Source organism: Rhipicephalus microplus, chromosome X (genome assembly GCF_043290135.1).
Source record: "Rhipicephalus microplus isolate Deutch F79 chromosome X, USDA_Rmic, whole genome shotgun sequence".
Taxonomy (NCBI): Eukaryota; Metazoa; Arthropoda; class Arachnida; order Ixodida; family Ixodidae; genus Rhipicephalus; species Rhipicephalus microplus.
The window spans coordinates 176,265,003-176,279,202 of record NC_134710.1 but is presented as its reverse complement, the minus strand read 5'-3'; the positions used below and the strand labels follow the sequence as shown (position 1 = coordinate 176,279,202).

The following is a 14,200-nucleotide window of genomic DNA, read 5'->3' as shown; positions in this document are numbered from 1 at the left end:
TCTTTCCATTAATGTAATTACTTGACTAATATTTCTGTAAGTCAGGATGGCAGACTTATAAGACAAATACCAATTAGGGGTGTACAACTATTCTAAATTTCGATTATTTTTATAATACTGTTTGCTATTCGATTCAATTTGCTCTGAAATTTTAGGGTGCACGTTAAAGAACCCCAGGTGGTCAAAATTTCCGGAGCCCTCCACTACGGCGTCTCTCATAATCAAATAATGGTTTTGGGACGTTAAACCCCACGAATCAATCAAATCAATCAATGCTCTGAAATTTTACTATTCGAACTTCCTAAAGACAAATACACTAAACACGCAATTTGCAGTGGCCTTTTCAGATTTTCAATATGCTGCATCTGATCACACACTTGCAACAAAGCTGCCTTTTGGGCTCCGCTATGGTCGCAAATCTATCGACTCTAGAAAATGTTGGTTCAAACATTGAGCTATGGATAGATGTGGCAGAGGTGCAGGTTCAATGCTGTTTTGGAACAGAAAGTCCGAGACATTTAGCATCCAAAATTTCAAATGTTCTTATATGTTGATGTTTCTGAGGCAGATTTGGAACTCTGAACTCGAAGCGAGCACACTCGTGTCCGCCACATCAGTTAGGCTTCCACAGAAGTTGAATGAGGAGGAGAGGTTTAGGAAATAGAGTCTCTGCCTTTCACATGTGAAGTGTTGTCGGCATCACATTGATTGCACCAAGTCTTGTACAGTGCCGTCCACTGTTAGGGTTAACCCGGCTCAGCGTGGCCATGCTCTGCGTAGTGCCATTATGCCGGCGCGGCCGCGCATAGAAGTGTAGAGACTCATGTGTACACAGGCACACGACGATGCTTTACGTCTGCTACATCGCTTGAGCATGCCATTACATCGTAGCCAAGCGCCGGTCTTGCTTGTCTGTAGTACAGCTAGAGCAGCACGATCATGTGCGCCTGCACTGCTTCGATTAGATTCATGGCCATGCCTGCTGCACTGGCACTTTGTGGAACGCTGTCGCTCTGAGCCGTCTTCATCCTAAAAGTGGATGCCACTGTACATAAATACCATTTGGCCTCTGCATTGCCTCATTCTTGATCGGACAATTACGAAACGTCACCTTCCAGCACCTAATCAGCTTCGCCAAAAGACGCACTTTATGTTGCTATCTCATAAAAATATGCGAGGAATCCTCTCCAACTTTTCTGCAATTTTGCGTCGTAGTAAGTCGAAGCCATCTATAACAGAACTCGAAAGTGCTTCAATAAGTGGTTATTTTGAGTAGTTCATTGTAAGTGGACTCGCGCATAAAAATGTGCACTGAGTGGCCAAACCATTTTTTTTTCTATGTATTTTTTTTGTGTGCTAACAACCCCTCTTCGATACCCACTGCTCACAAGGGAATTCAACCTCGTTCGCATTGAACTCGCGCTGTTCCTCTGAAGCACGGTTCCACCACATCGAACCAATTATCCTTGGCTAATTGCATGCAGCGCGTCACTTACTTGGCTTTCGCTGTTGCATGCCGGGTCGTCTGCAGTCGAATGTGTGTGCACGTTTGGGCATTCTTCATGCATTCTTCACTCGATATCGTACTCCGGTGAAATGAGTAGCCTGTTCAACTTGACGAAGACATGCATTTTGCAAGCAACACGCAAGCGGCCTTGCCTGACGCGGGGGCAGTGAACTTGCGAACGGCAGCGTGACGTGTGCTTGCGAACGGCAGCGTGACGTGTTTGTAACGCTGTTACTCAATGCAGTTTAAACATGTGCATCTAGCAGATATCAGCAGATGACTGTGGTAAGGTTGCAGGGGATGAGTCAAAATGATCTCGCCTTCGCTGTTTTCTGATGCTTATCGATGAAGGCACCGCTGCAACTGTGCTGAAGTAGTTACCATTGATAGACCAGTCTCTGCTGTTAGTGAAAGGCTGGAGGAGCTTTTGCAGTACATTGTAGCATCTATGAGTTGCACGTTGTGCTGAACCTATATACGATGAAAAGTTATCGCTTCTTGCATTTGTGGCTTCTCGTGTTCAAAGGCATTGTTTGCTTCACTGGCGACGGTCGTAGATGCAGAGAGCGGCGCCAGAAATTTCACAATGCAAAAGCTGATTGCAAGTCGTGATGCTGCTTCCCATTTCTTTTTTTTCCTCATTGCCATTCTGCCAGTGTAGGAACGCCTGAAAAGGGAGCAAACTCACTTGCAGCATACGAAATCTGCATGCGTTGCTCACTTTGGTCTACGATATCTTCGTCACGAGTAAAGTGCAGCAGGCCACGTGCAAGCACGCGCTTCTCTCATGCTTTAGAATGCCAGTTTTATGAACTCTTTTTTGACTTCGTGTGCAACATATTTTTACTGAGACTGTGTTAGAAGTGTTTATTGTAAATGTAGGAGGCTTTACAGAATGTTCGCAGATGCAATTAAGTTTGGTAGCAAAGTCAAATTGTAAATGCATCAAAAGATGGTTATTATAACTGCAATAATTGTGCAAAGTGTGGGATCGTTATAAGTGTATTCGGCTGCATTTGAATATTGTTGGAGAAATATTTTTTTTTAATATTTGTTACGGTTCGCACTTGGACTCCACTATTTGAATTTGCTTCGCAGATAAAATTTTGCTGTTCACACAGCTGTACTAATAATGTTCTGATCTAGCTCAACTGAATGCTTTTCATTGATGTCACTTCGAACATTTTTTGTCCTTGCGTAGTATTCGTGCAGTGGTGCTAGTCTATGAACTAGAATGGTCACTAGCCAGCTTTGGACTCCACTATTTGAATTTGCTTCGCAGATAAAATTTTGCTGTTCACACAGCTGTACTAATAATGTTCTGATCTAGCTCGACTGAATGCTTTTCATTGTTGTCACTTCGAACATTTTTTGTCCTTGCGTAGTATTCGTGCAGTGGTGCTAGTCTATGAACTAGAATCGTCACTAGCCAACTGGTTCTTTGTAGGTAAGATTCCTGAAGTTATGTCGCCTGTTGAGCTGCAAATAGAAGACCTCCGTCATCGGCTCAAGGTAGAGTGTGCTGTTGTTGAAGGTGCGAAGAATGTGCTCAAGCTATGTCAGGCTGCTGGAAAAGTCACCGATCGCAAAGTCTTCCAAGAGGTAAGTCATCTCTCTAGCACTACAAAGAACTAACTGCAGGTTACATAATTTCTAGTGCAAGAAAACCTGAAAGGCTCTCCTGCCATGGAAACTAATAAATCCTAACATTGTCACAGATCACAGTGAACATTCTTTTCTTGCTATATCGACCGCTCAGACCTAACTGCTGTGAATACTTTGGCTTTTGGCACACATTTTTACCAGTGTTTTAATATGCCCTGAACAACATTGGCAGTCTTACATTAGGCGATGTGCATTCAGCACTAGGCTGTGCATCCTCACACTTGTGGGCAACAGCCTGGTCCTGCTACAATGTTTGAACTGGCTTTGTTCTGCATAGATTGTAGCTAAATTAATGTAGAGAGCCTCTTTAAATATTCAACGCCCTTTTTGCTGGACATTTGCTATTGGCCAATAGCGGCCTTCTATGAAAATCTGTGTGATGACTAGGCATGTGTGAATAGTGAATTTTATGTTCAAAGTAAATTCGAAGTGAATAGGGATTTTGGTGGAATAGTTTTGAATAGAATTCGAATACTGTATACAGGTAAACCTGCCTTCTAACGAACCTGCATATAACAAATTCCTCTATATAACTGAGTTCTTTTGTTTGTCGCCATTACTCCATAAAAGCACATGTATTTGCGACCTCTATAACAGACAGCGGGAGACATCCTGGATGTAATGATTTCTTGCTATGCACAATCTAGAAATCTAGTCCAGGGTTTTGTCATTTTAGCGCAAGCATGCATCTTCCGCGAGTGCTCGTCAACTACGAAGCGCGAAGCGGCAAAGGCGCTTGTGACCGTGGCAACTCCCAGGCAAGAGAGAACACTCGTTATTGCACGTAGGTGTGCGCGAGGCGGGCAGGTAGGCCTGCACCTCATGAGCCGGCATTGCCACCGTTCTTGATGGCACAGGCGCATGCGCAGATGTTTCCCCCCCCCCCCCCCCTTAAAAAAAAACTAAAAACTATGTTTGCGCTGGCAGTGCCACACATTTAGTTAGCGTCACATATTTGGGGCCGCGCTTCATATAGAGGGTGCTTTACCAAATAGTTTTCTGCAGCATCCGTGTTGTTCACTCATTTTCAACGGCGTGCGCACGTGCATGGTTTTTTTCATTGCAGACCCATGGGGTGGCCCCCGACAGCTTTGTGTTGCTTTTTTTTTTTTTTTCTAAAAAATGCGGACAATTGTGTCGTCACTACCGAGGGGATGTCAGATTAGACGCTGATGAAAGCTCTGCGAGACCGCGGTGACGACGACAAATCTTCAGAGGTCGACTCGTCATGCGCTTCCGTCTTGCATCGCGCTACATGTTCACGGGATCATATCTCTTGTGATTAGTCGATTAGCTCAGGCAGCAACAAGACAGTGCGTTGAACACAATGAATGTTGAATGTAATAGCAACCAATTGCATTGTTGTACTAATTCAGGCTGGCAGCTAACTCTTATATCCGGTATCGCGGAACTCCTGCAAAATGCTGGTGTGGGCAAATACAGCCACTCCAGAAAGAAGTGTTTTTTTCACACAGTCTCTTTGGGTTGAAAGCGCACTAATGCTTGCAGAGATAACACGCACGCCAGTGCTTACGACCGTAGCCTTAAAATTAAAGTTCACTGTTGCTTCTCAAAGACCTTGCATTTTGTCATGCTCGTTCAAGGCGAGACGTTTCTGTTTCTTTTCTGTTTGAGCATTCATTGGCAGTTCTAACACATGGGAGGGATGCTATTTTATGCGCAGATGAGCCAGCTCATACGAAATCTGCTCCAGCAGCGCTCGCGTGCTTTTACCCGCTCGCAAAGGTTACTATGGGCGGGGGCATGTTATCAATTTGGACGTGTTACGGAACATGGTGGCAACTGCGAAAATCCGCCGAAAGTGTCCATATAATTGCTATAAAAAATAGCTATGCTATGAAATAAATAGCAAGGCCTCCATTTCTTTGCTGATTACGGTAGAGCAGTTTATGACGATAGCCTGCAAAGGATGGCGCATCTTCTTTATCAGTAATCCATGTCTCGGAGAAAATTAGCACATCAAATATGAGAGACATGGACCGTAAAAAAATAGTGATATCATCTACCTTTCTTTTTATGCTTCTACAGTTTATGTGTAATGCAGAAAAAAAGTTTTTTCCAGTGTGAAATGCACTATTAAATCCTTCGACATCGCAATACTCACTGTTAATAACGAGATCAGCCATTGCAAAGTGTTTTTCGGTTTGCTATGCCATACCATAATCCATGCCTAATTTTTATTTTAGTAAGGCTTTCCTCATCCGAAATATGTATCGCTCGTGATCCTTCATCTTTATGTGCTAAAGCTTTGCCACCGAATGTCCAGACAAATGTACACGCAGCTTCTTTCTTTTTCTGTATTGCTGCTGCAAGAATGCTTTTGCCCGTTGCATCAAATGCTCATTTACAATCTTTTCATCCCCAAGCACAGAACTATCTAGCCTTTTCTTTGTACACTTTGCCAAGATATCATTGCGGGTTGTTCTTTTAAAAAAACGAATGATTACCTTTCTCACTCCTGACTTAAGAGTTGAAATCTAGTGGAATGTATCGATATCAGCCAGGTCAACCTCTGCGCCAACAGCTTCGCCTATCTTTTTTTTACAGCAGCCACTGGATCACTTCTTACTTGTGCACCCTTTATTTCAAGATTGTTCAGGCACTGATACTGTTCCAGCTGATCACATTTTTGTGACAGTTTCTTATTTTTCACTTTAATTTCCATATTTTGTCTGATGAGCTCTTGCGTTTTAGCCCTCATCATCTTAATGTCAGTGACAGCTTCTTTTACCTCAAAAAATGCACAATGTAGTTAATCGTGCACAGAAAGCAATGCTGATGTCCGATTTTTAATGTACAGCTCCAATCTTTTTTTTATTTTAATTTAAAAATTTCTTTGTTTTTGGTTGCTTACAGACAATAAACTTCATTGTGCTGTAATTCGAGAAGTACTTGTTCAATTTTCTATTAGCTTGCAGCGTTGCTCTCCTTAGGATTTTTAGTATCCATATATGTGTTAACGACTATGCAATTTTATATGCACAAATTTGCATGGTTTAAGCAAACAATACAATGTAATCGCTAATTATCTCAGAAAATAAGTGACCTGCATAAACTATGGTTGGATAGTTAAAATAAGCTCAAGAAGCTGAGCAAAGCTGTGCATTTTCATCTAATTTGTTTAAAACCCATGTCCCCCTGAACACATGCGGGCGCCGCCATCTTGGGCTGCTAAGCCAATGTTTTGTTGTTTTTGTATATAGCGACGTGAAGTAATATGGCCATGAAACATCGTATGCACCAGCCCAACTATTTTTATGCATATGCGTCTACCGTAACACTGTTCGTTCAGTTGTTAAAGATGCATAAGACAAAAGTTAACAGCCTAATATGGCAGCACACAAACCCATCCGTAAAATATTCATTTTATTTCCCCATGTTTATCACACTGCTTTTTCATCAACTTATTTATGCAATATTCTGGAACGCAGAAAACTCATGCATGCACCTTCCTTTATGTTCTCCTCACAGGCACAGAACAGCTTAGTGGAATCGAGTGAGAAGCTCGATTTAATTCGGCGGTCATTGGAACTGAAGCGTGCCGAACTGTCGCCAGGCAGTACCAAGTGGCAATTGCTCAAGCGTGAGTTAGAATCTAGCCAGCTGGTGAACCCTTACGCACCATCCATAGTGCCACATGGTCCCGGAACTGAGCAGCAAGGCTTGTCAGCATCTCTGCCAAGCCCATTAGCAGCCGGCCCAAGTGTTCCTCTCTCAAAGCCAGCTTCTGTCACGGGTCAACTTCAAGTGAGGTGGGCCTTTCAACCTGTCTTGTTTGGTGCTATCAGTGTGTGAAAACTGATATTTTTTTTTATTTTTGAAGATGTTTTATATGATATTGGAACCTATTTTAATTAATTTTTTACATGACTGGTACAGTGTACTTTTGTTACAATGGATTGTCATAATCCGGCAAAAGGTGTTGGGTCAGGGTGACAATTGTTTTAATTTTGCTGAGCACTCTGATACTTGCTGAATGTATTCAACAGCATGGTTACAAAAGACTTCAATCATCAGCAGCAGTTATTAACAAAATTTTGCCAGAAGTTCTATATAATGAGCGAGTGCGATTAACAGTAGCAGCAGGGATGCTATGCGGCCCCTGCACAGCTGCAATATTGGTTACTTGCTACAATGTCAACGGCTTCGTCAAGGTCGTCATGTGAAGTTGTCGCGAAGTTGGCAAAGTGCGTCGCAGCATCGTAGTGCACACTTTTGGGCGCCCCTCAAGATCACAGCATATATCACTGTTGCAGTTAAACGATTGCGAGAAAAGATAGCCGCAAAACGCTTGTATGGCCTGTGCGGACGGCCCGGCGAGAGCTTGCAGAAGATCTTAGATTACCACTGAAGATGAATAAAGTGCAACAAAGAATCTATTTCCAAACAGAGTACACGTGGAAAGCTAAGTGACCTAACTTTTTTTGCAGTACCACGATTTTGCTCCTCCCGAAAAAGTTTTCATAAAATTTACCCCTCGTAATAAATGCATCCCCCAGCTTTGCTAGATTTTCCTAGAAAAAAAGTGCGTTCATTACGCAAGTAAATACAGTATATCGCGTGTTATAAAGGAAAAGGGGCATACTTGCCATGATTTAACTAACCTGCACAAAATTTTTTTCTAAAGACGTGCAGATGCCTTTTTTTTTTTTTTTGCTTCATAGGAAGTGAAAACAATTTTGAATAGTAGCAAGATGGGACCTTCGGTAGAATGCTAATGATAATATGTAAAATGTTTTAGGTTTTCAAATTTACTATAATTAGAGCGTATAAGTTGGTACAACAAGCTTTTAAACTTCAAAAGAGAATTGATGTGAGGGTAGTATCTTCACTTAAAGGGGTGCGAACACAAAATTTGGCGGCCAAGATGGCCTACCGGGGCCATTTCCTATGAACATTCATATATCATCTGCAAAATCTCAACAGGGAATATAGCTTGGATGGTATTTTAAATGAATCCTGAAGTTTGTGTGAGCGCTCAATTGCATTGCGTCATTGACACTTTTGAGGGGGGACCCTTGGGGACCCCCTACTTCTCTCAAGTCACCACGGTGCAGTCAGTAAAACAAGTTATGATGATGTCATGGCCGCTATTTTTCTTTTGCGGAGTTTGTTTCTGCAGTCTATACTTCTCGGCGGCTGGTGGCTAGTGCCTGGCTGTGGCACACGCTTTGAAAGTTTTGTTTTTGGTGACACTGCAGCCCCATCTCCTAATCGAAAATACAGTCTAATCTCATTAATTGGAACACGCTTAATTCAAACTTCCGGTTAATTCAAATTCACGCTTAGGTCTCGTCAAAGCTATGTGTATTTCATTGGGCAAAAACGCCCTGTCATTCGAACGTGCAAGCACTTGCAATGGTTAATTTGAACCTACTGCGCTCCGAAAATGCCCTCAGCACCGCGCTCAATCCCGCGGCGGCACCTTCGACACCTGAACGCTTCGCACGAAGGAAAAGAAAAGGCTGTGGTGAAATGTTTCTTCTCTCTCCAACGCCGATCTGCGATGTGCCGGTGCCACGCTTCCCCTTTCCCGTCCCTTCTACGCAGACCCTTTTTCTTTCAATGACGCGCACAAAGAGCAAAAAAAAAAAAAAAAAGCGGCCGTGGAGTGTTGGTTCTCTTTCAAATGCCGATCTGCTTCTCACCGCGTGGAGACACTCCTCCTTACTAGTCACGTGCTGGCCGCGCTGCAAAGGTAGTAGCGGAGACGAAGTCGGGTTTCTCATCTTTAGAGTGTGTTGGCGCTGGACATTGCCGTGCGCAAGTTCTCTTGCCAGGAGAATGCTGAAGTCGAAGTAGAAATGCTTTGCAAGCTGCGTGCGAAATTGATTGACTCGCTGTAAGGCAAACGTGTGCAGATGTGCATCACCGATTACTTCAATTAATGACAGATGTCCTGTGATTTGTGAATAAATATAAGTATTCTGGAACTTTCCATTCATTTAGCTTTCATTAATTTGAACTTATAATTTGAACAAATTTTTGGGCCTCTTCGAGTTCGAATTATCAAGATTCGACTGCAATTCTTGATGCGGACCGTGTACAAATGTGTCACAGTTCCGTGTGCTGATGTGGTCGAGAGCTGCAAACACTAGGTGTGGATAGTTGCACATAGTACGACTAGTTGCTGCATGCTTCAAGTATACCGGAGTTTGGCTTATAAGGCAATTGGACCTGCTGGAAAATTGTGTCTGGACTTCCAATGTGATTATTTTATTTTAGCTTACCCAGAGGTGCAACAGCTGCTCCAATTGCACCAATTTGTTACAATTCCCGATTTGTGCGTCGGTTGCACCAAAACCATGAAATTTACCGAAATTGTGCCACGCTGCCCCAAAATGCCCGTCCAGCCTCAAAAATTTCCTAGTTGCGCTAATTTCAACGAGAAGTGGAGGCCATGTTGGCCAACCATAGTTTGTGTCATCAATAAATCCAGGGACTTAGGCACGCTGACCGCACCTAGATTACTGGATTTATTGATGTGCATGCCTCTGCTACTGCTGGGAACAAACTCTACGTGCTGCGAACCCATGTTATTTGCCATAGCAATGGCCTATACGAAAGATATCCCATGCCGTCGCCAGACCAACATGCGTGTGTCGTTGTTACTTTAGTTAAATGTGCACCCAGGGGTTTTGCCTTAAAGCTAATACGAAAAAAAAAAAGAGCGTGGTGTAGCTGTTCGAAAATATTTTGGCCTTGTTCTGACCTGTGCAGAATGTCACTTAAGCCACCTTCACTGCAGTACATAGGTGGCTTGCGGAAAAGTTATGCAAGATTTGGAATGGGCGGTTAACATTAGTCGGGGGACACAGCACAGTTTCTTCAATTACTCATGCGTGTGTTTCAGCCCTACTCCTCAATTTTATGAATTAGCTTAATGTGAATGTCGCCAACTTGGCAGATCCACGTTTGAAGAACAAGCATGGCAGATGCTAATGTGGGCTTCATCATTGTTTGCTTTGTGGGGTGGTTCAAAATACTACTTTTATTAGAAACGAATTGCTTGAAAGTCGGCGACGTGCCCGTGCCCAGGGCAGGTGTCCACCAGGAAGAGTACGCTTCTTTTCTCCTTACTTGAAGCGTCAATTCATGTCTCGCAGCCACTGCTGAATCATCCAGGATATTGAGTTGGCTGTGTAGGCCACTGGCAGCGTTCTAACGTGCTTGAAGCAGTGCAGCAATTTGGATTTTTCGATGACTAGCAGCTTCAGCTTCTCGCTTTCCGACATGTTCGTGCCAAAGAGTACGGGAATACTCACCTTGCTGTGCTTTACCCCCTGTGCAATCGTCGCCAGCGAATGCTAGAGTCTTCTGGGGCAGCATTTGAAAAGATAGGGCTGTCTCATCGACGTTGTAAACGTCACTGGGGTCGTACTCCTAGAGGATCTCTTTGAGCTTGGTAAGCGTCCAATCATTGCAGGTCGCTTCATCAACGGTAGCGGCCTCACCAGCAACAGATCTGAAAACTAGTCCATGTCGTTTCCTAAAGCCATCGAGCCATCCGTCACTGCAAATAAACTCAATGTCCATTCGCAGGGTGATCCTTCGCTTTCGCCTTCAGCACAACGCCGTTCACAGGTAGATTCATGCTACAGGCACGTTGAAGAATCTAAGCGAGGAGAACATCTTCCAAGCCCTTATGAGCAGCTATTCGCATCTTCAACTCGAAGCAAAATCATCATCACTGGGTGCAGCGGTTACCCGCGCACTATCCTTTATGATGCCAGATAGCGTGCTCTTAACAATTTCAAACTTTCGTGCGATTTCAGTTTTCGAAAGCTTCTCAGCTTTCACTTCAGGCAATATCTTCACTTTTTTTTTTTAAGCGCGATTAGCTTTCTGTGAAGAGTTGGCTTACTGGCCATTTTCAACAGGCCTAGCGAGGCGAGGCACACAAAGCGCAAGAGACGGCCAATGTGCGACAGCTGGCGGCTCAGCGCAGAGAGAAAACTCGTTTTCTTAGCAGTGGCAAGATACGAGATGTGGACTACACTGGCTTGCCCGCACTCCGAAACGACATTAGTCAAGAGAGCTGCTCCGTTTGCGAATAGAAAGACTCTGTCGTAGTTTTTTTTTTTTTTTTTCGTCCTGTTTGCTTTCTGCATTTTTACTTTGCGGCCACCGTACACTTTTTTTGTAGTTTTTTCGCCGGCTCCACGGGTCAAAGGGAGCTGCATGTGGTAGCTCGCTCCCTCCCTCCCTCCGCCAGCCGTGGCACGGGTTTGTTTTGGGCGTTTTTTTTTTTTTCTATTGCTGTTTTTTTTTTCGTTCGCTTTGTTCACGATCGCAAAGCGAATTGCCAGTGGTGGCGGCCTTCACTAAAATGTTCGTCTTAACAAGATGGTGGGTATAAGGCTGTTCATATTAAGTGGATGTTTTTTTTTTTTTTTGCATTGGATTTATGGAAACCAAACAAATTTTCTCACATTTATAATAAGCGAGAATTTGTCTTAAACAACTTCATTTTAGCGGGAGTTCACTGTATTGTTTTCTGTGCCAATAATTTGCTGTTCCACTCAAATACCCGATGGTCGCTGAAAGTGCATCTACTGAATCAGAGGGACACTGTAGGTCAAACATCTAGTATTTTCTGAAAGGAGCAAAGTTACTAGCGCTAAATGCATTTGGTGCAGTCAAAAAAGGACTCAAAGTGCTAGTACAGTAAAAGCTCGTTAATTCGGATTTTACGGGACCTAAAAAACTGTCCGAATTAACCGAATGCCGAATTAACGAATGAAGGGAAAACAACATTTAAAATCAAGCTGCAGAAGCATACCTTTATTTGTTGAAGTATTTTGTAATTGTCTGCGTTTTCGCGCAGATTCCGGCTGACATCACAATTTTTCTTAACTGTTCCAAATGGCCAACAGCACGCAAGCTGTCGGGAGTGTTCAGGCAAGCGTCCTCTAATATTAACAGCGCCTCCGAGACTTCCCATGAGGTGCGATGAGGTCGCGGCTGCATCTCCTCGCATGATTCTTCGTCGGAATCGTGGTCTTCATGGGCGCCCGTGACGTCATTAATAATCTTTTGATCGGTCAGGAGACCACTCGTGGCGACACCATGATCAATCGCGATGTAGTCCTGAAAGGTCACATCTGTGGGAAGGGCAGCCTCGAAAATCGGGCAGTCATCGTCGGTGGACTCGGCTGACACCTCCTCGATGCCATCGTCAGCTACTGGTGCATGCTCGGGCCTCACAAAACCGCTGTGCCGAAAACAGTTGGCGATGACTTGTGGCGGAGTGTTTTTCCACACGTGGACGATGATTTGCACTGCGCCGAGTAAGTCCACTTGATATAGCTTCTGAGCATAGGATCATTCGCTCTAGCAGGTGCTTGCGGTACTTCGACTTCACATAGTGAATGATACGCTGGTCCATCAGCTGAAGAGCAGACGTAGTGTTGGGCGGCAAAAAAACTACTTCGATGCTCTTCAGTTCGACTGTACAGTTATGGGCACAGAAGTTGTCAACAACCATAATTATCTTGCGGTCCTTCGACGTGAAGTGCCGGTCCAACTGCTGCAGCCAGCCGCGAAAAATGTCTGATTTCATCCATGCCTTCCTGTTCGCTGTGTACTCGACAGGAAGGCTTTTGACGTTCTTAAAATAACGTGGCCTAAGCGCCTTCCCGACGACAAGTAGTGGCAAGCGCTCCGTGTCAGTCATATTGGCGGCAAGAAGCACAGTTATCCTTTGCTTGCACTTCTTGCCACCAATGCACGCGTCCCCTTTGAAAGTCACCGTCTTGTCGGCAAGAGCTCTGAAAAATAGAGCAGTTTCATCTGCATTGAACACGTCACGTGGTTCATATGCGGCGATGTCCTCCAGCAGCTTCACATTTCTCCACTCGGTGGTCACGCTTTCGTCAACACTTGCCTTTTCGCCGCACACACTCCTGAAGACAAGTTCGTGTCTCTCTCGAAACCTCGCAAACCACCCTTCTGACGCTTTGAACGATCCCATGTTCATCATTGCAGCGAACTTCTCACCTTGCGCCATGATGAGAGGTCCGCTTAAAGGCAGATGCGCGTTACGACAGTCGGTAATCCACCGGAGCAAAGCTTCTTCGAGCTGGGGATGAGCTGCAGTTCGCAACCGCTTTCTAGAGGCACGAAACTTCTCGCTTTCGAAGGCTTGTCGAATCTGTTGTTCATTTTTCACGTACGTTCCCAACGTGCTCCGCTTCACGTTGTACTTGGTCATAACCTGCTGTCGCGATTCGCCGTTCTTCAGTGCTTCCGAAATTTCCACTTTAGTCGCCAAGTTCTTCGCGTCGTAGTTCTGCCGCTTTTTCGGCGTTGCCATCACTGTAGCGCACGATGGTGGTGGCATGCAAATACGGTCACAATGGAAGAAAAAGAGAACTCCGCAAGAAGAGATGGTTCCGACACGACAACACAAGGGAAAATGGCGTCGGAGGCGCTGAGTCACGGAGGAAGGAAAGGTAGGAGAGGGCATGCCCAGCGGGCACTGGGCGTAAAAAGTATGGCGGAAATGACATCATGGCGGCCATATTCACTAGGCACAATGGCGGCGTTGCTATGGTTACGTGTTGCGCAGTGGAGCTGGTCTAGCAGTGAGCGGCCGCGGCTGGCGGTGGAATGTGCGCCTTCCCAGGTCTCGTGCTGAGCCGTGGCGGACAATATCTGTGCTCTGCGCCGCGTTATTGGTTACGCAGTGTTCTCCTGGCAATTACATTTCTCTTAGCAACGTTTACAAATCCCTTTGTCCATCACGGGGTTTCAACAGTGTGTAGAACAAGTGCATATCCATGTGTCGTGCGGCGGATGAAGCAGTTAGTGTTCAGCGAAATTGCGTTGGGCACCATGACGATGCTGAATGACGACGAACGCCTTGTAGGTCAGTGACGGTTGAGCCGTGCTCCTGCTTGTGACAACGGACGACGCTGTTGAGCCCAGCAAGACGTCATGAGGACCATGTGCACATACGTAGTTTTGTGTGGTGTATGTACAGTAACAACTTGCATGTGCGTATTA

The 14,200-nt window shown here is 44.7% G+C and overlaps 1 protein-coding gene across 7 annotated transcripts in view; it reads left to right on the top strand.

The window, feature by feature from the left end:
* Positions 1-14,200, top strand: part of Pkn (serine/threonine-protein kinase N) — a 186,581-nt gene that overhangs the window by 46,230 nt on the left and 126,151 nt on the right. For all 7 annotated transcript variants that reach the window (XM_075878269.1, XM_037428622.2, XM_075878263.1 and 4 more), the window contains 2 exons: positions 2,955-3,109; positions 6,665-6,945. In XM_075878269.1, the coding sequence (XP_075734384.1) occupies positions 2,955-3,109; positions 6,665-6,945 (436 nt within the window). The remainder of the gene's footprint in view (positions 1-2,954; positions 3,110-6,664; positions 6,946-14,200) is intronic.